General features: G+C 42.0%; 1 protein-coding gene across 1 annotated transcript in view; it reads right to left on the minus strand.

Moving 5' to 3' along the window:
• LOC115476782 (acetyl-coenzyme A synthetase, cytoplasmic-like) overlaps nucleotides 1-27,148 on the minus strand; it is a 113,839-nt gene that overhangs the window by 32,073 nt on the left and 54,618 nt on the right. The window contains exons 9-12 of the mRNA XM_030213364.1: nucleotides 19,323-19,493; nucleotides 18,260-18,393; nucleotides 11,665-11,797; nucleotides 1,283-1,339 (exon numbers count right to left, since the gene is read on the minus strand). Of these exons, the coding sequence (XP_030069224.1) occupies nucleotides 1,283-1,339; nucleotides 11,665-11,797; nucleotides 18,260-18,393; nucleotides 19,323-19,493 (495 nt within the window). The remainder of the gene's footprint in view (nucleotides 1-1,282; nucleotides 1,340-11,664; nucleotides 11,798-18,259; nucleotides 18,394-19,322; nucleotides 19,494-27,148) is intronic.

The following is a 27,148-nucleotide window of genomic DNA, read 5'->3' on the forward strand; positions in this document are numbered from 1 at the left end:
TGTGGGCTAAGAATGAAATGAACTATAACCCATCATCAAAAATAGTCAGAATCGTGATGTTTAACACTTGCTTAAACAAGCTAAGAAACAGCCACCCCAACTCCCCCCCCCCCCCCAGCGTTGTCCGCGCGATCCCTGGTGGTCCAGCGTAAGGACAGCCCCCTCCCGGCCCCCCCTACCTTAGTTGGAGGAGGGACGCAGCCTGCCTCCCTCCTCTTGGTTAATGACACAGCAAAATGGCGGCGCCCAGCCCCGCCCAGTGCATCCTGGGATGCGCTGGGCGGGGATACAGACCATGTAAGGGAGCGATTCCCTTACATGGTCTTTAGCCCTGCCCAGAGCATCCCAGGATGCACTGGGCGGGGCTGGGCACCGCCATTTTGCTGTGTCGTCAACCAAGAGGAGGGAGGCAGGCTGCGTCCCTCCTCCAACTAAGGTAGGGGGGCCGGGAGGGGGCTGTCCTTACACTGGACCACCAGGGATCGCTCCAACAATGCTGGGGGGGGGAGCTGGGGTGGGCTGGAGGTCCGCCGGACCTCCAGCCCCCCCCCCGTCACTCGCTGGGTGGGAGGGGGTTTTGCCAGCAGCCACTAGACCACCAGGGACCAGTTTCGGGGAGGGGTTGGGGGGGCTGGAGACCCACCGATCTCCAGCCCTCCCTGAACCTGTGGGGGGTGGGATCGTCGGGGGGACTGGAGGTCCATCGGACCTCCAGCCCCCATTGCTTGGGCCTCGGGGCAGGGTGTTAGTTGACGGGGCAGGGTGTTTGACAGGTTTGAGCTTTTGACAGCCCAGACCTGTCAAACAAGTGCGGGAGGATTGTGCTGAGCGAATGCTCAGGCACAATTCGCCTGCACTTCTACCCGATGATCAGAGATAATTGCGCTGCTTAAATGTGTATGCATTATCTCTGATCATCGGTGCGGTAAAGCCCCGCGCTGTTCCAGCGCCATTTTAGAGTGCTGTTTGGAACAGCGCGGGGCTTTTGATCATGAGGGCACAAGTGACTTGCTCAAGATAACTGAGATTCAGGTGGACTGCAGAAACTGAACCCTTCAAACCCAGGGGCTCTCCATCCAGGTTGCTAATACATGTAGCAGTTAGTACCTAGGCTGATAGCAGTTCATTTTCAATAATAACCCACAATTCCACAGACCCCCAAAACAGAGGATGAATGTCTGCTGTCTCTTTTACACAGGGTTTGTGTTTAATAGTCAGAAATGGCACTGCATCACTATTCTACCACTATCTCAGGTCCCAAATTATACCTTGGATTACTCACCGCTGATCCTGGTTTCAAAGAAGTAGCAGCTGGTAGAGGAGTCAGCACATGACCTCCCTTAAAATAAAAATAACAATTATTTAGAGGGTAATTTATAACAGGCTACTTAGCTTGTGCAGCAAGAATGAGCATACATTACACTCGTTTTCAAAGGGATCGTATACACATGCACAAATTCGTCAGCTAATTTTATTTTCTTATTTCATAAAATACATGGAGAAGTGCAAATCTTGTGCCCGTGAACGCCTCCAGTCTGGTTATACCAATGTATGTGTATAAGGGTATATGCACATAAGGTTATGCTAAAGACAATTAAAGAGCACTTTTTCAAAACTCACTCAGTCTGTTTTTGTCAGTTTTCAGTTTTGCGATTAATTTCATTCATCAAGGCATTGTTTATTTACTATAGCATATTCCCGTGCCAAAACTCACCAAGTCCGTGGTATTTTAATGACTTTGTGTTGAATACTCTATGCCAGTGGTTCCCAAACCTGGTTCTGGAGGCACCTTCGCCAGCCAGGTGTAAATCTATCTCATGTATTTCCTGGGTATCCTGAAAACCTGACTGGATGGGGTGCCTTCAGGAAGAGGTTTGGGAACCACTGCTCTATGCAAAACTCACTTAGTCCAAGTATTTGTGACCTGGATTGGCCACTGTTGGAAACAGGATGCTGGGCTTGATGGACCTTTGGTCTGTCCCAGTATGGCAACACTTATGTACTTACGTACAGAAGTCACATCTATTTTTCTCAAAATTGCTGCTGATGGACTGAGTGAGCTTTGGGAAAGTGCTCTTCCATTTCTGCATACAAAATGACTCACAGGATTAACCTCAATGAAGGATAATTTTATAAAAGGTCACCTAGTCTGTGCAAGCATGTCATGCCTGTTTTACAAAGGTAACCCACATGTCTATGTGTCTTTACAAGATAGCCTCTGGAAAAGCTCCTGAATAAAGTTACACCTACTTAAGGGTGCATGGATATGCAGCTCATAATGGTACTAAGCCATGTAGACTACTGCAATGGAATCTATGCGGGATGTAAAGAGCAAACCTTAAAGAAACTTCAGACCGCTCAAAACACAGCAGCTAGGCTTATCTTCGGAAAAACACGATTTGAAAGCGCAAAACCCCTCCGTGAAAAACTACACTGGCTCCCAATCAAATAACGCATTGCTTTCAAAATCTGCACTCTGGTTCACAAAATTATCTACGGCAAAGCTCTGGGATACATGACAGACTTGATCGACCTACCAACTAGAAACACATCTGAATCAACACGAACATACCTAAATCTGCACTACCCAAGCTGCAAAGGACTCAAATACAAATCAACCTACGCATCCAGTTTTTCCTACATTAGCACACAACTGTGGAACGCATTACCAAAAGTCTTGAAAACTACGTACAATCACCTAAACTTCAGGAAAACACTAAAAACTAACCTGTTTAAAAACACATACCCTGCCGATCCAACATAAATGCCTGATACCTGCAACACAACAAAACTAAAGTACGTAATGGACATAACACAACTCTTCCATTATACGATGCCCTAATGTGGCTGTGCCACATGAACCAGATCTTACCACAACATCACTTTGTATTTGTTCACACCAGAGTCTGCAAACGTCTCTCCGGTACTATGTAAGCCACACTGAGCCTACAAATAGTTGGGAAAATGTGGGATACAAATGTAACAAATAAATATATAAATAAATAAATAACATATAAGGATACATTGCAACTCCACATCCAGGAATGACTATCCATACCAGTCAGGTTTTCAAGATTGCCACAATAAATATGCATGAGACTGATTTGCATGCACTGCTTCCATTGTACGCACATTTAATTGAGGAGGCGAGGCTTCCTTTGTTGTGTTGTAGAATTCTGTTTTTCAGGTGAATGGCGTTGGATTTGTAGCAACGGCAAAAACCCGAGCTACAGGAGCAACGGCTCATGGGGATGAGCAATGGCATTAAAGGCGGGTCGGGTGACCCGGAATAAATGTGTGGAGGTCCACACAGGCCAGGGCTCTTGCTGTTAGGGCGGAGCCGAGAAGAGGAAGAGTTGCGGTGACAGCAGAAAGAGGAAGTTGCTGCTTTGCTATCAAGGTGAGCAGCGGAGGGGGGCAGCTGTTGATGTTATGCTTTGACAACTGTAACTCGGGGGTGGGGTTATCCTTTACTGATGTTAATTGAAAGTTTTAAATTGTTAATAAATCAAGCTGCGGCCTATGGTTATCCCACAATTGTGTGCAGAAGAATTATTGATTGATGAAGTATTTGGGGGGGGGAAGCAAAGTAAGTGGGGGGGGGGGGCATGCCTGGTCGAATGGGTCCCTGCTCCAAGGGTTAAAGTTTGAGTTTCAGAGTCTGGCTTTTTAAATGGGTCTACCACTTACAGGTGTAAGTAGTGAAGTCGCCACTTATACTGCCCTGACAAGCCAGAACACAGTAACTCAAATTTTTGTCAAAACTAAGCTAACTTGCCAGATGTCCTTTAGTTACTGTGTATTTCTTAATATGGAAGCTATTTAACATTTGGATGCATTTTCAAGCCTGCAGCAAAAGTCCAAAACACAATATCTCTTGATATGATAAGCCAGAACACAGTATTGTATTAGTTTTGGTCAAGAATGACATCATGAGGATTTATTCAAAGAAATCATTTTTTTTTTGGAACATAAGAGTAGCCATACTGGATCAGACCAATGGTCCATCTAGCCCAGTACCCTGTTTTCCAAACAGTGGCCAAGCCAGGTCACAAGTACCAGGCAGAAACCCAAATTGTGGCAACACTCCATACTACAAGTCCCAGGGCAAGCAGTTGCTTCCCATGTCTGTCTGAATAGCAGACTATGAACTTTTCCTCCAGGAATTTGTCCAAACCTTTTTTTAAACCCAGATACGCTAACAGCTGTTACCACCTTCTCTGGCAAAGAGTTCCAGAGCTTAACTATTCGTTGAGTGAAAAAAATATTTCCTCCTATTTGTTTTAAAAGTATTCCCATGTAACTTCCTCGAGAGTACCCTAGTCTTTGTACTTTTGGAACGAGTAAAAAATCGATTTTCTTCTACTCGTTCTACACCACTCAGGATTTTGTAGATCTCAATCATATGTCCCCCTCATCAGTCTCTTTTCCAAGCTGAAGAGCCTTAACCTCTTTAGCCTTTACTCATACAAGAAGAGTTCCATCCCTTTATCATTTTAGTTGCTCTTCTTTGAACCTTTTCTAATTCCACTATATCTTTTTTGAAATACGGCGACCAGAACTGAATGCAATACTCAAGGTGCGAAAGCACCATGGAGCGATACAAAGGCATTATAGTATTTTCTCATATTTACATTCTACTACTACTACTACTTAACATTTCTAGAGCGCTACTAGGGTTACGCAGCGCTGCACAATTCAACAAAGAGAGACAGTCCCTGCTCAAAGAGCTTACAATCTAATAGACAAGTGAACGGTCGGTCCGATAGGGGCAGTCAAATTGGGGCAGTCTGGATTCACTGAACATTCTCAACAGTTATTGTATTTTTGGCTTTTCAGGGCAGTGGTACTGTTCATACATACTCTTTTTTTTAATTTCTGAAACATTTATTGAATTTTAAAGTAATAATAAACATGAACATAATTCAGGAAACAATACAACTTCTAAAGTGTCAAGTCTGGGGAATGTTATATCGAGTAACAATGTCATCTTCTATATCAAAGTATATAATAAAATAACTAAAATTAATATTACAGTATGTGTATAATGTAAAAATAAAGGTAGCATATAGAGAAGATAATGAAGGAATTATATGGTACAGAAGGAAATAAGAGAAGACTATATTTTCTCAATAGTCTTATGTCTATTAGTAAATTCAGAAGCTTTACATTCATATTTGTGTATCATTAGGACTGTTGACCACCAAAAGGTGATATTTAAGAGACAGCAGGATTTCCAGTTCTGAATTATCATTTAAATAGTGATAGTAATTAAAATATCTAATAATCTGGATTGCCATTTATCTAGAATATCCTGATAGTTCAAGGAACGATATATGATAATAGTAGATGTTATAGGGCTATTAAAAGGCAGAATCTTTTGTATCACATCCCATACCTCTAACCAAAATGGATAAATATTTGGACAAGCAAATAACATATGTATTAAGTCTCTCAAACGTGAACTGCAATGCCAACACTGATTAGTGGAACCTAATTTTGCTCGATGTAATTTACAAGGTGTCCATATAGCCTTATAAAACAGAAAATAACGAGACTGCATATGACTTGTAGATGCAGTTGGCCGTAGGGTATATTTAAAGAAAGTAGGCCAATCAATATTCACATACATCTTGTTAGTCTCTGATGACCAAATTGATTCAATAGTGTGAGAAAGTACATATTATTTTGAGAGCAGAGTTTTATAAAACAAGGATGTAGTATGTCCCATAGTGAATCCTGTCTGAAATAACTGGAGTAATTCTGAGCATTGCAGCCATTCTTAAGATTTATATTCAGACATTACATAAGAACATAAGTATTGCCACACTGGGACAGACCAAAGGTCCATCAAGCCCAGCATCCTGTTTCCAACAGTGGCCAATCCAGGTCACAAATACCTGGCAAGATCCCAGAAAACTCAATACATTTTATGCTCCTTATCCCAGAAATAAGCAGTGCATTTTCCCCAAGTTAATTTAATAATGGTCTATGGATTTTTCCTTTAGGAAGCCATCCTGACCCTTTTTAAACCCCGCTAACCTAACCGCCTTTACCACATTCTCTGGCAACGAATTCCAGAGTTTAATTACATGTTGAGTGAAGAAACATTTTCTTTGATTCGTATTAAATTTACAAATTTGTAGCTTCATCGCATGCCCCCTAGTCCTACTGAAAACAGATCTTTTCAAGAAGGCATACCATAAACATCCATCTTAAAAACTAAATAACAACGCTATACACGATCTATACATAACCGATCTTTTACCTCATGACTGATTAACCTCTTTGATACTCATGATCAAGTACTACCACTTCAACCTTATGCTGAATAGGGACTTCTATAATCGATGACCTAATGTATGCTACAATCCAATTTATTCTCAGAAACTTTCATGCAATAGCATAATTTATTTTACTTTACCATGTATGTATGCACATGGTATATACATATACCATGATCTGTTCCATATATGCCATGTTCCATGTATGTTACCATGTATGTATGCACCTTAATGCAATACCATTTGTAATTCTGTTACCCGGTAATGGCAACCGCCATTTCGGCAAATGTAAGCCACATTGAGCCTGCAAATTGGTGGGAAAATGTGGGATACAAATGCTACAAATAAATAATTTTGGAAAGAGTAAACAATCAATTCACGTCTACCCGTTCCACTCTATTCACTATTTTATAGACCTCTATCATATCTCCCCTCAGCCGTCTCTTCTCCAAGCTGAAGAGTCCTAGACGCTTCAGCCTTTCCTCATAGGGAAGTCGTCCCATCCCCTTTATCATTTTCGTCAACCTTTTCTGTACCTTTTCTAATTCCACCTTATCTTTTTTGAGATGTGGTGACCAGAATTGAACACAAAATTCGAGGTGCGGTTGCACCATGACCGATACAAAGGCATTATAACTTCCTCAACATTATGCTATGTTGTAGTTGATACCATCTAAAAAATTCAGTGCCAGGGAGATTATAGATTTCTCTAAGTTGTGAAAAGGATAATAATTTGTTTTCATAAAATAGACGATGTAGGTGATTAATGCCTTTAGATATCCAGGAGGTCTAAGAAATAGAACGTTTATCTATCAATATCTGAGAGTTATACCATGTAGGGGCATCAAAAGAATGCCACCTCTTTTTCGATATCAAGTTGTCTAAGATCTGGAAGGCATGTAAGGTTGAGAGAATAGAATCAGGCAGATGTGTATTAAACCGAGAAGAGGAGTAAAGTAAGTAATGTAAAGGAATGGGAAGGGAGAGGTAAGTTTCAACTAGTAGCCATGTTGGACACTCCAATGAGTCCACAGAACAGTTGAGCCAGAATATGCTATATCTTAGGCCAGCAGCAACATGATATAAATAAAAATCTGGGAAACCAATTCCCCCATCACATCAAGCAGCTTTTAATGTTTTGATTGCTATACATGCTGGCTTATTATTCCATAAATATTTGGAAATCCTGCTCTCTAATTTTTTATAGAAAGGGATAGGAGCCAATTTATGTAACATGCTTAAATAGTAATTAACAACAGGTACAATAGACATTTCAATAGTTTCCATATGTCCCCACCATGATAAGTTCCTAGGCAGGGCCGGTCTTAGGCCAAGGCGACCGAGGCGGCCGCATAGGGCCTCGCGCTTAAGGGGGCCCTTTGCGGTGTGCCTCAACTCTGTCTCCACTTTTGCTCTAGGCTCACCCATCCAACATCCTTCATCGCTGTCACTGCCTTTTCTCCTGCGGCTCCAGGTACGGCCGTCCAGGAGGCAGCAATCAGCGTTGCCTGCCAGTGCCTGCCCTGAAATTGTGCTTCTCCCCAGGCTCTGCCCCGCTCTTTTTTTCACTCGTCGCGCAGCGCTGCCATTCACACAGGCAGCTCCGCTCCCCTCCCCTCTGCCGCGTCCATCCGGCCCTACTAAACAGGAAGTGCATCAGAAAGGGCCGGATGGACGCGGCAGAGGGGAGGGGAGCGGAGCTGCCTGTGTGAATGGCAGTGCTGTGCAATGAGTGAAAAAAAGAGCGGGTTGGAGCCTGGGGAGAAGCACAATTTCAGGGCAGGCACTGGCAGGCAATGCTGAATGCTGCCTCCCGGAAGGCTGTACCCGGAGCCGCAGGAGAAAAGGCAGCGACAGCGATGAAGGATGTTGGGTGGGCGGGTCTGGAAGACATAACTAAAAAGTAAGTGCTGGACTTTGGGGGGGGGGGGCTGGAGGGAAGGGAGGGGATAGTTTTGCCAGAGTTGGACTTGTTGGGGGAAGGGGATTAGAAGGAACTGGGAAAGGAGAGAGCTGCTGGAGGTGGGAGTAAAAGGAGGAGGGGATCTGGATAGAAGGGAGAGAGCTGCTGGACATGGGAGGAAGAGGAGGAAGGAGCTCGAGAGCTGCTGGACAAGGGAGGAAGAGGAAGAAGGGACTGGAGGGAAGGGAGAGAGCTGCTGGACATGGGAGAAAGAGGAGGAGGGGACTGAATGGAAGGGAGAGAGCTGCTGGACATGGAAGGGAGAGGAGGAAGGGGCTGGAGGGAAGGAAGAGAGCTGCTGGACATGAGAGGAAGAAGAGGAAGAAGGGGCTGGAGAGCTGCTGGACAAGGGAGGAAGAGGAGGAAGGGATCCGGATGGAAGGGAGAGAGCTGTTGGATATGGGAGGAAGAGGGGAAGGAGAACTGGAGGGAAGGGAAAGAACTGCTGGTACAGCACAAGGAGGGAGGGCAGGGAAACATAGATACCAGACCAAGGAGAGGAAGGAAAAGGGAACAAATATTAAACCTACATCGTGAGGGAGGGAGGGAGGGAGGGAGGGAGGGAGGGTGGGTGGGGTGGGCAGGCAGGCAGGGAATCAAGCAACCAAACCAGATGCTGGAAAGGGGAGGGAGTGAGAGGGAGAGAAGCTGGATGGGGTAGGGTCAGAGAGGGTAGAGATATATTGGCACTGGGGACAAAGAGAGGGGAGAAGCTGGACAGAGAAATATAGGGACACAGAGAAAAGGAGATACTAAACATGGAGGAAGATAGAGGTACAGAGATGGAAGAAGATGGATAGTGGAAATGGAGAGAGAGTAGAAATATCAAATGGACATGAGACCTTTAGTGAGTGAGTTAGGAGAAGGCAGAAGGATGTAGAAACCAGAGACTGGGACGAACATGACTTGAAAAATAAAATGAGCAGACAACAAAAGGTAGAAAAAAGAATTTTATTTTTCTATTTTGTGACTAGAATATGTCAGATTTCAAATGTATATCCTGCCAGAGCTGGTGTTAGATATGACTGGGGACCAAGGCAGATATTTAGGAGGGGACCCCAAAGCTTACTAACAGGCTGTACCTTCTTCAGCTTCCAGTTGGCCTGGGGTTCTCTCTGGCTAGGGGGCCAAACGCAGTTGCCCTAGTTGTACCTCCCCTAACGCTGTCTCTTGCGTGTGCTATCATATTTTGCACAGTATAGGAGAAAATGCATCTCTTTGTATTTCTCTGTGCTGTGCTAAATGCAAGGTCTGGCCTAATTAGAACTAACTCTGCCTTCCTTATGTCCTTCAGCAAATAAGAGGTCAATATTTCGGGCCATAGTAAAGTGACGGGCTGGTCCTACTGAGTGGCACTTGATGTTCAGCATATTATTTTCTAAAAATTGAATAATCTTATCAATGTGGTGGAACTAGGGTGGGGGCGGGGCTAGGGCAGGGGCTAGGATGGGGCCCCACCAAATTGGTCTGCACAGGGCCCCGCACTTGCTAAGTCCGGCCCTGTTCCTAGGGGACCAAGTATTAATGAGTTTGTTTACTTTTGACAATATAGCCTCAGGGTCTATGTTCATGAGGTGCTCTTGATCCTTGCAAAACAATATACCTAAATACTTTGCTTGTCATACTCTTTATTTAACACTTTCTATTATAAAATGGCTTCTTCCGATGTGCCCCACACTAAATACACATTCTGTTGGTTAGCGCTATACATATTTTATAAAAGACTCTGTATTCAGCACCCCTCTTTCTACCAGTCACCCCCCTCTCCCTCTCTCTTTCTCTCTCTTCTCTTAATCCCCTCTCCCTACCAGTCACTTTCTCTCAATCCCTATGCATCTCTTCACCACTCCTGTTCTCTCATATTCCATCTCCCTCTCCCACCAGTCACTCTCTCAACCCTCCTCCACTCCCCAGTAGTCTGAAAATGGGGTGAGGTTTTAAGTACTGGAAGGGGGTTTGGGTCAGTCCCTCTCTTCTCAATTCTTTATGCTCCCATCTCTCTCATCCTGTTTTTTCCTTCTCTACTCTTTCCTCCCACCCCTTCCCTTATGTCTCCTTTCCGCCTTCCTTTCTCACCTTGTCAGAAGGTCTGGGACTGCATATACAGGGGAAGGTGGGTGGAAAGAATCCCAACTACCACAACTCCTCCTCATGGGTTATGCCACTGCTTAATAATTTTTCCAACAGCAGAAGAGAGTCAGGGGAGCTGAGGCACTTAGCAGTGGAGTTCAGATGCACACTAACACACATCTGCACCCTGACAACTTGTACCAGCAGTTTACAGAATACTGTAAGTTACGCACTTAAAAGCCGCATTTAGGGGTATTTTGCTAAGGTGCGCTAACAGATTTAGCGAACGCTAATGATTAGCATGTGCTAAATGATAAGATGCCCATTAAGGGGGAGATTTTATATATGGAACATTAAAAAAATCAGTGCGGAAAACATTGTCGACTAATCATACTGTATAAGCAGCACTTAGATTTAGGCGTGGTATACAGAATATGCTTAGTTGATATTACAGAGCCTAAAAATATGCACCTCCATTTACACCAATGAAAATGTGGCATAAATCCCTGTGCGTAGATTTACATGCACTGGGTCATACCCTATAACTATGCGCATAAATTTCGAAACACCCAGTTCCCTGTACATAACCATGCCTCTCTTTGCCTGCGTGCATTAAAATTTAGGCACAGTACATTATAGAATACACTTAGGGAGTTGTGCGCGTAAATTCTAATTATTGTCAATTAGTGTTCATTATTGCTTAAGTGCTGTTAACAACGTTGATTGGCTTGTTAAGCCAATTAACAAAGTGCGACGTTACAAAATACGCTTGGATTTCGACACGGATCTCTAGGCGCGCTATATAGATTCCATGGGTATATTCCTATGGGCATCTTATCATTTAGCGCACGCTAATCGTTAGCGTGTGCTAAATCTGTTAGTGCACCTTAGTAAAAGGACCCCTTAGGAACCAACAGTTATGCCCCCCATAGACATGTCAGAATTCTTCACCCTTAGATTTGGCATGCCAGTGCTGTCTTAAGCTAAAATTCCATAACAGAATCTGGGTGTGCAAATGCTGTCATGGAAATCGGTGTGCCTAAATTGTGGTGCCCAGTTTTAGAATTGTCCCCTCTGTGTTTTGCACTGGAACAATATCTTGTATCATCACGCCCATTTTATTTCTGGTACAAAAAGGTCACCTATTTATTTATTTCAAAATTTCCAGCCCACGTCATCTACAAAAACAAAACAATCTCACATAAAAACAAACAACTGCTTTCAATAAACAGTCCTGACCAATGACCCTCGGCCTAACAACTAACAGTATTCTTCAGTTCTTTCATATGCTCAGTACGTCATGCTCAAAACCAAATGTGCCTTTTAGGATGGTACAGTTATACTCACAGTCTCAGTCTGCCAAAATGTGTCGACGATCGGACACCTCTTCTGGCCAACGACATTGTAATACCACAGCCATGCTTCTGGATTTATAGGCTCCCCCACTGTACCCAAGACTTTCAGTGAACGAAGGTCATACCTTGGAGGGAAAAATACAGGAATGCCATTTTTCACTAGCACCGTGCAGACTAACAGTAAATTCGTCACAGAAGCTGTGAAGGTTAGAAAAATGAACAATACCTTTATTATTCCTATTACATTCATTTTCACTCATTTGACAATACAGTTTTCATAAAGGTCGTCTGTCCTTGCAGCACTGCTAAGAGTGTGGAGGGCTGGTAATCTCTTTCCCATCAGACTGGACAGTGAATCAGAAGAGTTATTTTATTTAAGTCATTTACATAAAACTTGAATATACCACTCTCATGGAAAATTCCCTACCAAAGCACTGCAGATAAAAATTAAAAATGACTTCAAAATTAAAAATTTAACACTAAATGTAGCCACTGTCTGACATAGTCTATGTAGCTCAACCAGAAAATAAGAATTGCCATACTGGGTCAGACCAAAGGTTCATTAAGTCTAGTATCTTGCATCTAACAGCGACCAGTCCAGGTCACAAATATCTAGCAGGATTCCAAAAAGTAGGTACATTCTATGCTGCTTACCCCAGGGATAAGCGGTGGTTTCTCCAGGTCTACCTTAATAACACTTTATGTTCTTTCCCCCCACCTATACTAACCGCTTTTACCACAGTCTCCAGCAATGAATTCCAGAGCTTAACTATGCATTGAGTGAAAAATTATTTTCTCTGATTTGTTCTAATGTACCACTTAGTAATTTCATCACGTTCCCCAGTCTTTGTACCTTCTGAAGAGCAAACATTATGTGGTTACCCATTGTATTTCACTCAGAAGTTTATAGACCTTTAGTATATCTCCCCCTCAGCATCACTTCTCTAAGCTGAACAGCTCCAAAGTCTTTAGCCTTTCCTCATATAAAAATCATTCCATCCCCTTTATCATTTGGTCATCCTTCTCTGCTCCTTTTTTAATTCTGCCATATCTCTTTCGAGCTCAAGATGTGGTCTCGCAGAACAGAAAGCCAACCAACAAGAAGAAACATCAGCTTGACCCCTGTCTGACCAAGCTTCTTCAAAGTCCCCAAAGAAACATACGCGCACCATAAGGGTAGTAATAATTCAAACTGCATTTGCAGATCCAGAAAAATCAATTTATTCACCTTTTTCCTGAAGATCATGTACACCATCTATAATTATTGTTTTAGTAAATAGCTCACAACTTTCTAGTGGTGGCTCAAGGACAGTTGCACTCAGGTACACTAGGTATTTCCCTGTCTCCAGAGGGTTTACAATCTAACATCCCTGTTTACTAAGCCACGCTTAGTATGGGCTTTGAATGGGCTATGTTGGCATTACTGTGCAGCAGCTGCTAGCGAGGCTTAGTAAACAAGGGGGTAAATTTGTACTTGAAGCAGTGGACTTGCTCAAGGCCACAATCAGCGTCAGTGGGATTTGAACTCTGGTGTCTCTGATTCACAGCCTTCTGCTCTAACCTCTAGGCTACTCCTCCATTCCATCAACCATATTTGAATATGTTATTTATTTATTTCATAAATTTTCTAGTCTGCCATAATTCTAGATGGAAAACACAAAACAAAGGCATTAAAACACACAAATTATAAAATACATATATACTCATAGTTGCAGAGTGCTGTGTGATAGATATGTTTACCAGAAGTAGAAGTATCTAGAAAATTTGTTCCCATAGAAACATGAGAAGGGAAACCTGAAAGGAACAAACTAGCCTGGGAGAATTAACTACATTAAGAGGGTAATTCTATAACAGGGTGCCTACTGTAGGCACTAATTGTGGTGCCTAGTTTAAGACTAATTAATAAAGAAAGATAGTACTCTATAAAGAAATACTAGCGTAAAAAGCAGAGAACGCATGTACATCTAGACACGATCACTTACACCAGTCCACAGCTTGCGTAAATACTTGCACCTAGATGTATGCATAGACATGTGTAAATAGAAACATGACAGCAGATCAGTGGCGTCGCGAGGGCAGCTGACACCTGGGGCCGGTCGCCGCTGCGCACCCCCCCCCGGGTGCAGCGTGACGCACCCTCCCCCCTTCGTACTGCAACACCCCCCCCCCCGCCCGCGAGAACATACCTGGAAGGCGGTGAGGGGCAGGCGGGAGGGCCAATCCGCCGAGTGCACGCCGCTGGGGGGTGTCGGCGCCTCGCTGGTTCCTTGCTCTCTCTGCCCCGGAACAGGAAGTAACCTATTCTGGGGCAGAGAGAGCAAGGAACCAGCGAGGCGCCGACACCCCCCAGCGGCGTGCACCCGGGGCGGCCCGCCCCACCGCCCCCCCCTTCCTACGCTACTGCAGCAGATAAAGCCCATATGACCCATCCAGTCTGCCCATCCTCTGTAACCCCTAATTCTTCCTGTTCCTAAGCGATCCCACATGCTTATCCCATGCCTTTTTAAACTCTGGAACAGTCCTCGACTCCACCATCTCCACCGGAGGCCATTCCACGCCTCCACCACCCTTTCTGTGAAATAATACTTCCTCAGGTTGCTCCTAAGCCTATTCCCTCTCAACCTTGTCGTATGCCCCCTCGTTCCAGAGCTCTCCTTCATCTGAAAAAGGCTCTCTTCCTATACATAAATGCCCTTGAGATATTTAAACGTTTCTATCGTGTCTCCTCTCTCCCTCCTCTCTTCCAGTGTATACATGTTGAGGTTCATAAGCCTGTCCCTATAATTTTTGCATTCAAGACTGCTTACTAATTTCGTAGCCGCCCTCTGGACCGATTCCATCCTGTTTATATCTTTCCGTATCTAAGTATTATATCATTTGTGCATGTTTATGTGCACTCTACGCACGCTCTGCTGAAACTCTGTCCATGTACATACCCACCAGCAAAGTATGAAACGTCAAAACATGGTAGGTACTTTTCTGCTATACAAGGTCATTCACCTGTGCAAATGACAAGAATATCACCAGTTATGCACCTTCTTGTTGCCTAAAATTAAGCAGCTCACAAGTACTTAAGTACATAAATATTGCCATAATGGGACAGACTGAAGTTCCATTAAGCCCAGCATCCTGTTTCCATCAATGGCCAATCCAGGTCACAAGTACCTGGCAAGATCCCAAAACAGTGCAATACATTTTCTGCTTATCCTAGAAATAAGCAGTGGATTTTCCCCAAGTCCATTTTAAACTGGTCTATGGACTTTTCCTTTAGGAAGCCATCCAAACCTTTTTTTTAGATCCCGCTAAGCTAAAAGCTTTTACTACATTCTCTTGCAACAAATTCTAGAGTTTAATTACATGTTGAGTGAAGGAAAATTTTCTCCGATTCGTTTTAAATTTACTACTTTGTAGCTTCATTGCATGCTCCCTAGTCCTAATATTTTTGGAAAGAGTAAACAATTGATTCACGTCTACCCGTTCCACTCCACTCACTATTTTATAGACCTCTATCAAATCTTCCCTCAGCTGCCTTTTCTCCAAGCTGAAGAGCCCTAGCCGCTTTAGCCTTTCCTCATAGGGAAATCGTCCCATCCCCTTTATCATTTTTGTCACCCTTCTCTGTATCTTTTCTAATTCTACTATATCTTTTCTGAGAAGCGGTGACCAGCATTGAATACAATATTCAAGGTGCGGTCGCACCATGGAGCGATACAAAGGCATTATAATGTCCTCATTTATTTTTTCCATTCCTTTCCTAATAATACCTAACAGTCTATTTGCTTTCTTAGCCACCGCTGCACAATGAGCAGAGGGTTTCAACATATCAACGATGATGCCTAGATTCCTTTCCTGGTAGGTGACTCCTAATGTGGAACCTTGCATTACGTAGCTATAATTTGGGTTCCTCTTTCCCATATGCATCACTTTGCATTTGCTCACATTAAATGTCATCTGCCATTTAGATGCCCAGTCTCCCAGTCTCGTATGATCCTCTTGTAATTTTTCACAATCCTCTTGCAATTTAACAACTTTGAATAACTTTGTGTTGTCAATAAATTTAATTACCTCCCTAGTTACTCCCATCTTTAGATCGTTTATAAACATGCTAAAAAGCAGAGGTCCCAGCAAAGACCCCTGGGGAACCCCACTAACTACACTTCTCCATTGAGAATACTGACCATTTAACCCTACTCTCTGTTTTCTTTTTAACCAGTTTTTAATCCACAATAGTATACTACCTCCTATCTCATGACTCTCCAACTTCCTCTGAAGTCTATCATGAGGTACTTTGTCAAAAGCCTTTTGAAAATCCAGATACACCATATCCACTGGCTCACCTTTATCCACATGCTTGTTCACCCCCTTCAAATTACCCCTAAAAAAGCAATAGAAGGCTTCCTTTCAGGTTGGGGGAGGTGGTGGGAAGTGGCATAGCCCCCGATTTGGAGATGAAACTTTACGGGAGCTACAATTTTCACAAAGTTTGGGAAGGTAGTTAGTCACCTGAACCCAATTAGGAAGTCAGCTAGAGTTAAAAGTCAAGCTGCTCTCGCAAAGCTCCAGCCAGGGAACTAGCAGAGCTGCGAGAGCTAGAGTACCCTATACAGTGGCTGGAGTACAACTAAGCTTCCAGAGACAGGCAGACACGCTGAGTGTAGAAGCAAACTGTCTTCTTTGGAAAGAATCCCTATGTGGTGAAGGAAAGCACAGACAACCAGTGTACTGGTGGCGGATGGCAAAGAGAGAGAGGGGTGAGGACTCCACTGACATCAGCAAATAGGCCTGTAGCCTGATAGGTTGTTATAATTTTTTTTATTGTGCTTGCATTACGGTGCCAAATATCGAACAACTCTGAAGAGGAGAAAAATGAAATACAATATAAATGAAAAATAGCTTGAATTTAAACAGACACCAAAAAAAAAATCAATGCTATGTACTTGAGAAGAGTTAACCAAATAAAAAGACCATAAGTTGAAAGAACTCATTTCAAGTATAATGCAGGTCACTGTTTCATGTACATTGAAACACCAGGAGACTAACACTAGAGGTAATTTTTCAGTGGGATCCATCAGGGGCAGGAGCAAGTGGGGTTCATTCCTGCCCACTGTACCCAAAGGACCACCAGGGATGGCCAGGTAGGTCCTGGGGGGTCTAATGGGACATTAGGGGAATAGGCTTCTATTGTTGAATGTCATGACCAAGAGGGATCAGTGTAGGGGAGTGTTGTGTCATATTAGGGGGGGGGCTTCTTTCACTGGGGTCAGGTCTCGGAGGAGAGATTGGAATCAGGAGAGCTGGAGGACATTATATTCAGCTAGGATATACCTAACAGCCAGTGTTCTGCCCCCACTATATGGGGCAGTTTGTGCTGTCTGTGTAACATTACATGTCTGTATATTTATTAAGTTGTATATAAAGGACCAGGTCCCTGCAATTCTGCAGTCTTCTGTAAGTAGCCTTTTTCAACACCTATGTTCTGTCCTCAGTGCCTTTTGGAGCTTTGTTGTTACTGTCTGACTCTGGGCATGCCAGGAGGGTCAGGTTTCCCCCCTCCCTCCAATTGCTCACCGGATGTAAATAAGAAAAAAATATGGTAACCTGTTCCTAGGTCAGAGATCCAGCGTGTAAAGAACTTGAACTCTCCATGCTGAAGCTGCTACTTGTTTTTTCCCTCTCAGTAATCCATAGTGATTTTTCACCTACGGCGGTTGCTGCTGCAGTTGCTGTTGTGTGCTGGGAAGGGACAAATCACAGACGCAGACTAACTCTGTATGTATAGAATCCCTGATCCGGCTCAACGCAACTGCAAGTGATTGATTTGTTTATCTTATCGACTGTATTAAATGAAGAACTGGATTACAGATTGGAATCTCTTCTTTGGTAATAAGCAGCCCCAGGTTTAACCCTCTGAACATACTCAGTACAGGAATACTAGGTAGTACAATACATAGTACCATACATCGTAGATGACAGCAGATAAAGACTTGTACGGTCCATCCAGTCTGCCCAACAAGCTAAATTCATGGGTACGATGTGATACTACATACCTATACTTGAACTTGATTTGTCCTTGCCATTTTCAGGGCATAGCCCATAGAAGTCTGCCCAGCAATGCACAGCCAGAGACAGTTAGAGTTGAATTATAGCAGTATTTTTAGTGGCACTATTATAGGTACAGTGCCACTGAATATAGGAATAATTTTAAACAACTAGGTTAGATGTTTCAAATTGTTCCCCAAATATTTTATTGAATATTGACTAGGTAATATTGACCAGCAACTTTTGAATAGATGTGCTGCCTGGCTGATTTTAGTGGCCACCTGGCTAACTTATCAGAACATTTTATAATACTGTGTGGTTCTTTCCTGCCTAAACCAGGTTATTCCTTTATGCCACCCAGCTGGTAAAACTTTCTGAGGAGAACACTGTAGATATAGGTATAAATATATGAAATCTGTTATAGTCACTTTCATATGGAGAAAAGTAGAGAAATCAGAACATATGCTAAGCATATAAAGTGTCTAATGTGTGGATAGCTTAATACCTGAGCACATTTAAGGCAAAGAAAAAGCACACAGGTCACTTACTTCTTCACTGGCTCTTTTCCGTATTTCATTAGCAGGCGAATGGCAGTGGGAGCAGTGTAAAACTTGGTCACTTTGTATTTCTCAATGACGTCCCAAAATCTTCCCACATCAGGATACAAAGGAATTCCTTCAAACTTAATAAAAAAAAAAAGAGAGCGTCTATGCTAACTGTTTGCAGATTTTTTTTAAAAGACGCATGATTCTAAAACAATGCTTTGATAGCACTAGAACCATTAAAAGACTAACAGGTTGCTATTCAGACTGATGTAAGTGACCAGGAAAGACTCCTGGATGGTTAAATCGCTTGTGCAGGGCTATCTGCTGATTTTCAGCAGTACTTAACCAGTTAGCCGCTGAAATGAAAGCCAGCTATTTTGTGGGCAGTCTGGGGAGCGGAGTTAACACTTAATGTGGTTAAGTGCCAATATTCAGCACTTAACTGCCTAAACTTAACAGGACAAATCAGTCATATCTTTATCCGGTTTCACTTATGTGGTTAAGTGCTGAATATCACACTTAATTGCATAAGAGATAACTGGCTGCATAAACCTGAATATTCAATGCCAGTGCCCAGACATGGCTGGCATTGAATATATGGGCATAATTAGGGATAGGGTTTCTGTGGTTACAAAGTGGTTTACAAATTATATACAGGTACTTATTTTGTATCTGAAGCCATGGAGGGTTAAGTGACTTGGCCAGAGTCTCCAGGTGTTGCAGTTGGAATCAAACCCAGTTCCCCAAGTTTTCAGACCACTGCACTAACCACTAGGCTATTCTTCCACGCCATAATGCTGGCAGCAGACAAAAAAAAATGCTGACCCCTGCTGGCTGAACATGTACCCCTAATGGTTTAATTGATTTTAAGTTCTTTACTTGTATAATGACAAGGTAGCAATCTCAAGATCATTTTACTGGTGTTGCTCAGTCACCAGTTGGAGTGGCCTGCTACTTATAGGCAAAGACTATTAACCAAGTTCAAAGAAATGTACAGGGCAGGATAAATCCAGATCTTCAGTTCTAAGAGAATTATAAACAGATAGTCACGTAACAGAGAGCTCACCATTAAACTTGTGGCGCCATTAGCCAGAGGCCCATACACAATATAGGAATGCCCAGTGATCCACCCAATGTCAGCTGTGCACCAGTACACATCAGAGTCATGGTAATCAAACACATATTTAAAGGTTAAGGCTGTGTACAGAAGGTAACCTGCAACAGTGTGAACCACACCCTGAATAATAAGAGAATAAAAAATAGATTACAAGTGCAGTCCCATACAAATAGAAACATCATAAGAAAACTATTCTACTGCAGTTCTCCAATTGGGAGGAGTATTTTATTTGAGATTCCCCTGTAATTGTGCTATTCGACATAATTTGATTAAATATGTTTTTTCAGATCCTTCACAATTAACATCTTTCATAGCCTCCAAAAGTACAACTGGAGTATAATAATTTAAATTTCCTGTTAATGTCTAGGTATTTACTGTATTATTAATATATTTGTTCCCTTTGAATACCTCTTGAGATTTGATTCTTGGATCTCCCCATTCTTGTGGACTTGAGTGTTATATTTCAATTATTATATTGTAATTGTTGAAAATGCCTTTAGTGATTATATTCTTGAAATATTTAACACTTTTCAAATTCAAGTGTATAGCCTTGAAATATGATGTAAAATAATTATAAAAATAAAATAAAATAAAAACTATTCTACTGAAAATATTGGAAAATCATGGTATTGCTGGTAATGTTCTACTTTGGTTTAAAAGTTTTCTGTCTCTTATAGAGTTAAAATAGAAAATGAGTTTTCATCAAGTTGGATTTGCCGTTCTCACTGGAGAGGTGCTCTTTAGTTCTTGTTACTGAAGCCTGTGGCACTAAGTTTCTATGTTTGGCACTGTGACATTTTTATGTTTAAACTTTTTTATTATCGAAAGGCACAATACAATGCAACTTGGAGGCTTCATACAACAAAGTTCAATTTTCCATTCAGCATTGCAATAACATTATATCTGCTTCATTCACTGAATCTCATTTTTCTGTTCCCCCCCCCCCTACCTTATATCATTATTTGTCCACAATTGTTAAAAGAAAATCATAACACATTAACAATATAACACAACTTTTGCTTTGGCAAATATACAATTGTTAATCAACCATTGTTATGCCGTGATGTAAAATGATCAGCTTATCACACTAATGTAATTCAAATCCTCTTATTCCTCTATCCCCTTCCCTACACCCTCCTCCCACTCTTCCCTATTGATCCCCCCCCACCCCCCTTGACTAACTCAAATTAATATATCCCAATATTGTAGTGATGTATGGTTCTTTTATAAAGTATTAATGACCAAACTTCGGCCTCTCTGTGTCATTTTTTCCAGGTAGCTACCCCATGTTTTAAGAAACCTTATTTTCCTTTTGTATTGTCCTTTAACTTCTTTCGCCTCCCACACTAATAACTGATGCACCCTGTTACGCCAATGCCAGTAAGGTGGTGAACTGGCTACAGTCCAATATTGCATAATACATTTTTTCGCCACCAGACATAACTTTCGATATAATAATGTTTTGTCAGCATTGAGTCTTAAAGGTTCATCCTTCAAATCTAATATCAACTGTCGTGGATTCATGGCTATTCTACTACCCAAAACATGTGACAGGTAAGTAACTATTTGTCTCCAATATCTCTGTAGTACTACACACCCCCATATCGCATGGTATAAAGTATTGTCATGTCTATTACATTTCAAACAGAGCGCTGTCTCTATACCCCCTGATTTATATAATTGTACCTGAGTAAAATAAGCTCTGTAAATTATTCGATACGCGCATTCCCTGTAATCTGCGCCCCCAATTATTCTTGGTATATTTTTTATCTGCGCAGTAATATCCCATGATTCCAAATTACAACTCATATCTTTTTCCCATCTCTGTCTAATCGTGGTTGTCTCCTTCAATGGAACCAGCTCCCACAACTTCCGATGTATCTGGGATATAGATGGGGCATTTTCAGATATCTCATCAAAGAATTTTTTGATTTTGTTGCCCAGTTTACACTGCAATGCTGTTTTATCTAATGTTTGTACATAATGTTTAAGTTGACAGTGCGCGTATACATCACCCCAGACCTGCTCCCTCTGAGCCAATAGCTGTGACAGTGGCAGTATGTCCCCTCTCTCTCCCAGTACATCAGCTATACAAGTAACACCTGCCTGTGCCCACCTATCAAATGTTTTATTTTCCAACCCGGGCACGAAAGACGGATTTCCCCTAATGTTTAAATACTCAGTTACTCTTGAGTCTCCCCCCAATAGTTCCCCTAAGAATCTCCACGCTGCTCTAAGTGATAATATCAGAACATTTTGTCTAAGTCTGTACGGTATCTCCTTTTTCTGTAAATGTGCTAATGTTATCCCATGATATGGACTATATAACGCTTCCTCCATCTCTAGAGGTGTGTGTTCCTGGGTTTGGTATAGCCAATCTCGTATTTGGCGCAGAAGGCATGCCATATTATAAAACTTTATATTAGGTATTCCCAGGCCCCCTTGCCTGCATCTTAGCCCGTTTTTTTGCCCAGCAGAATCTAGATATCAATCGATATAAGCGCTTAATATCTTTTTGCAATAACACTATGGGCAGTACCTGTAATGTGTATAGCCATCTTGGCAATATCACCATTTTGATAAGACTAATCCTCCCCATCAAAGATAGTGTTAAACTGCCCCATGAATCCAACTGTTGAGTTGTCTGTTCCAACATGTTTGTAACATTTAAAGTATAAGCTCCTTCAATCTAGCCGGTAGTTGAATCCCTAAATATGTAAAAGACTTGCTTGTACGTTTCAAAGGAAATCCTTCCGGCCAATAGGCCCGAATGTCTAAGTTTATCCCAAGAGCTTCAGATTTGTCTGTGTTTAATTTAAAGCCCGAGTAATCTCCATATTCTTGAATTAACTCTAGTAGATTGTACAGGGTCTCCTTCGGTTTTGTAATAACCATCATTAGGTCATCCGCAAACGCGGCAAGCTTAAATTCCTGATTTTTAAGTTGTACCCCAGGAATCGCCGCACAATCATATATGTCTCTAATTAAGGGGTCCAACTGTAGTGCAAAAAGTAGAGGTGAGAGCGGACATCCCTGTCTAGTACCTCTACTAATCTGAATCTCCTCCGATATATTCCCATTCACCATCACCTGTGCTCTAGGTTGGTGATACAATGCCCTGATCGCCTGTACAAATCCACCCTGAAATCCATATCTTTCCAGCACAGAATACAGGAAGGGCCACTCCACTCTATCAAATGCTTTCTCAGCATCGAAGCTTATCATTAATGCTTGTGCCTGGGAGTGGCCCAAACCTTCTAATGCTGCCAGAATACTCCTCAAATTTTTGGAAACTGATCTACCCTGTACAAACCCCACCTGAGCTGTGTGGATAAGATGAGGTAGCACTCGCCCCAGTCTATTTGCTAGAATTTTTGCAAATAATTTTGCTTCCTGGTTAATTAATGAAATAGGTCTATAGGAGGTTACCAGTTTTTCATCTCTTTTAGGCTTAGGAAACACAACTATCCTAGCCAAATTTAATTGGTCTGGCATCCTACCATTCTCCATCCATTCATTAAACACCTTGACCAGTGTTGGGACCACCGAGTCCCCCATCAATTTATAAAATTCTGCTTTATACCCATCCGGGCCCGGGGCCTTGCCCATTTTACTTTGCGTTATTACCCATGTCACCTCATCAGCATTAATCTTTGCATTTAATTGAGTACTATCCCCATCTTGTAGTTTAGGGGTCTGAACCCCATCTAAAAATAGCTCTCCCGGAAGTCCTTCTTGTTCCGACGCCTTATAAAGGCTTTGGTAATATGTCTGGAACGCTGATCTAATCTCTTTATTAGTGTGGAGATAATTCCCCTCTTTATTTTTAATAGCTGTTACATTTTTAGATGAATATTTAGATGCTATAAGTCTAGCTAGAAATTTGCCTCCTTTATTTCCATGCTTATATAGCTGAAAACGATAATAGGCTTGAGATTTCAATTCTCTATCATGTATCAGGGAGTTCAAAGTTGTTTGTAGTTCTATCACCTCTTGTCTAATCTTACTACATGGGGTTAGGCCATATTGTCTATTCAACTTAATTAGTCTCTTTTCTAGCCGCACAATTTCCCTATCACGGGCACGTTTATATTGTGACACATAACTTATTATCTCCCCTCTTAATACTGCTTTTGCGGCTTCCCAAAAGCTGGTGGAACTGTCTACCGTACCCTCGTTAAAGTGCTTATACTCAGTCCATTTAGCCCGTAAATATTCCCCAAATCGTGGGTCTTTAAACAAGTAGATTGGAAACGTCCAACTATTTAATTTCTCTTCCTCCCCTCCTCCTTTCCAGCACATTCTAATCACTGAGTGATCCGATATAACACAAGGTTCTATATGTGCCTCAGTAATATCTGTTAATAAAGTGTGGGAAGCTAGCAAATAGTCAATTCTGGCTGAGGTGCCATGTGCTCTAGATTGATGGGTATATTCTTTGTCTAGTGGATGCAGTGTCCTCCATATATCTATGAGCCCGAGTGTTGTGCATAGATCCGGCAGACCTCTGGTACTAATCCGCCTTAAATCAGCCAGGGGATGTGATCTGTCCATTATAGGGTCCCAAGTCATATTAAAATCACCTCCCAGCAATAAGGGCAATGGTTCCAGTTGAGTGATCTGCCTAAGCAATCTTTTATAAAATTTTAAATCCAATGTATTAGGAGCGTAAATACTACCCAAGATTATTTTTTGTCTATTTATTGTGGCAATGCAGAGTACAAACCGGCCTTCCACATCTTTAATCGTTTTATGCACTTGGACAGCCATACCTTTTCTAAAAAGTATAGCCACCCCCCCTTTCCGGCCCAAGGCCGCCGTTGCCACACAGTCCGCAACCCACCACTTAGCCAATTTGGTGTGCTCAACATCTAACAAGTGCGTTTCTTGTAACAGCGCTATATCTGTTCCAAGACGTTTAAGCTGTCGCAGAATCTTGGAGCGCTTAATAGGGGAGTGTATACCTCCTACATTCCATGAGGCTACCTTAATTGTTTACCCTCCAAAGTCTCGCCAATCTGTATCAGATTCATCTTCTCCTTTTGAGAGAGGCCAGCCCAGCCTCCAGCCTCCCTCTCGTAAATTTCGGTCCTCTACAAGTTGTAATAATTTCACTTTTAATACAAATTGAGTTAGTCCCCCCCCCCCTCCCCTTTCCCAACCCAATGTTCTCCCTCTTCCCGTTCCCTCCCAGTTCCCCCTCTCTACCCCTTCTGTTCCCTAAGGAAATGGGTCACTTCCGACACCCCTTCTCCTCTCTTAATAATAATCTTCTATATGATTACTCATCTCTTGACGTTTCAACATTACAGTTTTGCATTCCTCATCTAACCATATAGGTCTATATATCAATCGTGCTATCACATCCATTCTATCACATATTTCTTTACCGCATTTAAACTTTCTTATCAATTAAATTGTCTATCTTTTCTCTTCAGTATGTCTCATATCAGTTGCTATCTGGGAGATTATCTCCCCTTCTCTATACGATACCTGAAGCATTGATAAACAGTTCACTTTTACTTCTGTCTATGTTTACCAGGTTGACGAGTTATAATGCCTTCTTCAATTATTAAGGTTTACTAAAATAGTCCAGTTCCACCGACATTTATCAGCAACTGTCTTAGTCTCTATGATCTTCTCCTTGACTATTTGATATAGCCTCATCTTTTAATTTACTCTTCCCGCTGAGTTTCCCCAGTGGGACATATCTTTAGGGTCTATATGCAGACTTTTTATGATTTCTTGGTGCGTCTTTTATCCGTAATCAGTCCCCCTACAGATTATTCTCAGTCTCAGATTTTATTGCATCGCATCATATCGCCGCATTATTGTCCATTTTCCATCTGTTGCACAAAAAGTTTTGCTGTTTCCACTGAGTCAAATATTTTTATTCCCGAGTGATGATTAATTCTCAATTTCGCCGGGTATAGCAGCGCAAATTTAGCTTTCCGGTTGACGAGTTCAGAACAGATTGGCGAAAACTTTTTCCTTTGCGCTGCCACTGCTGCTGAGTAATCTTGAAAACATAATACTTTGCGATTTCCACTGTGCAGTTCTTTCCCATTCCTTAAGGCCTGCAAAATCACGTTTTTATGGGCAAAGTTTAAAATTTTGCAAATGACTACACGTGGTCTACCTTCTGCCGTCTGCTTTGGGCCTAGGCGGTGAGCTCGTTCAATTTTCAGCGGGCCCAAAGATTCCGGTAGTTCAAGTTCCTCTGCCAACCATGTTTCCAAGTATCTGCTTAAGTCTCGATCTCCTTGTCCCTCCGCCAGACCCACCATACGAAGATTATTTCGTCTTGACCTGTTTTCTAAGTCCTCAAGCTTTTCTTCATAAGAGGCAAGTGTTTTTTTCAGCTGGTTTACTTCTGACTCTAAAGTACCAACGCGATCTTCAGTATCACTGGCTCGCTGTTGGTAAGTCACCATTTCTAGCTGAATTTGATTTACACTGTTATGCAGCGATTCTAACTTAGTGTCTAGTGAGCTGAGTTTTTTCTCCAAAATAGCTTCCAAAGCTTGCGTGACTTCGCCCACTATCTCGGCGGCCCATGCGGATCCAACCGCTGAAGTTCCCGGGCTTGCCGGCGCCGCCATTTTGTCCTCAGCTTGCCGGTTCTTATCTTTCTCTTTTCTGGTTGATTTGGTCGCCATTAGCTTCTGAATCGATAGTAAGTAAATCCTCTAACGTTTCCCAAAGCTTCCTCTTGCCGATAACAATCAAACAAACGCTTTTAGATTGAGTTTTTCAACTCGATTCTTGAGGAGAAGGCAGGAGCAATTCGACTAGCGTCCGCTCCTGTGCATAGCGTCACGTGACTCCCGCACTGTGACATTTTTATGTCTTTATGGTTTTATTGCTGGCATTATAAGAACCCCTGATGAAGGCTTGGGTGCTGAAACATGGCCCATGTTGTGTTCAGACTGTCAGTACTATTATATTTGGATAATAAAAGTTTCCTACTGATCACCTTGGAAATTGTGACTGGCATCTTCCACTCCTTTGTTCTGTCTACGTTTACTTGTGGAAGGTTTTTTTGTTCTCCTGTTATGTTCTTGGTTGTACCTCAGGGATCCCCACTCTCTCCCATCTTATTTAAAGTGTTCCTGCAGACGATATCACTATTCTTATTCCCATTCTGTCTCTACTGGAACAGTCAAAACCAATTATCTCTGTTAGTATACAGTTGAGGAATAGATGCAAAAGCATTATTTAAAATTAAATGTGGACAAGACCAAATTTATTTTAATAAGAAATATTATATTAATAAGTACTACTTATTTTTTGTGTGATTCTTATTGCTTTAGTTTTCCTAAGTCAAGAGGTAGGAAGTCGAAGTGCTTGACAAATTCTTCGTTTGCTTACCAAGCTGCTAAATTGTGGTATGAACTTCCTAACTAGATTACATTCATAACTGACTACAGATTTTTTAGGAAAAAAACTAAATAAATTCTTGTTCAGTAAAGCTTATTCTTCTAAATTCTGAAATATTATTATGCTCTTGTTTAGCTGATATTTTCCTTTTTATAATTTCTGATTACTGTTTCAGTTATCTTAAATGTGATCTACATTGAATTTCTATGAGGTATATGCAGAACACAAGAAACTTTGCTTTGCTATACTATGCTATGCTAAAACCCAAGAGGCAGGTGCAGAAATAAATGGACAGAACTAGGTCGAAAATCATGAGGTTCCGTAATAATAGTAGCCTGCAAGAAGCAGAAGGTAATGTTACAGGATTTTTAAATGGATAGAAATGTTGTCAGCTT

The sequence above is a fragment of the Microcaecilia unicolor genome, chromosome 1 (genome assembly GCF_901765095.1).
Source record: "Microcaecilia unicolor chromosome 1, aMicUni1.1, whole genome shotgun sequence".
Taxonomy (NCBI): Eukaryota; Metazoa; Chordata; class Amphibia; order Gymnophiona; family Siphonopidae; genus Microcaecilia; species Microcaecilia unicolor.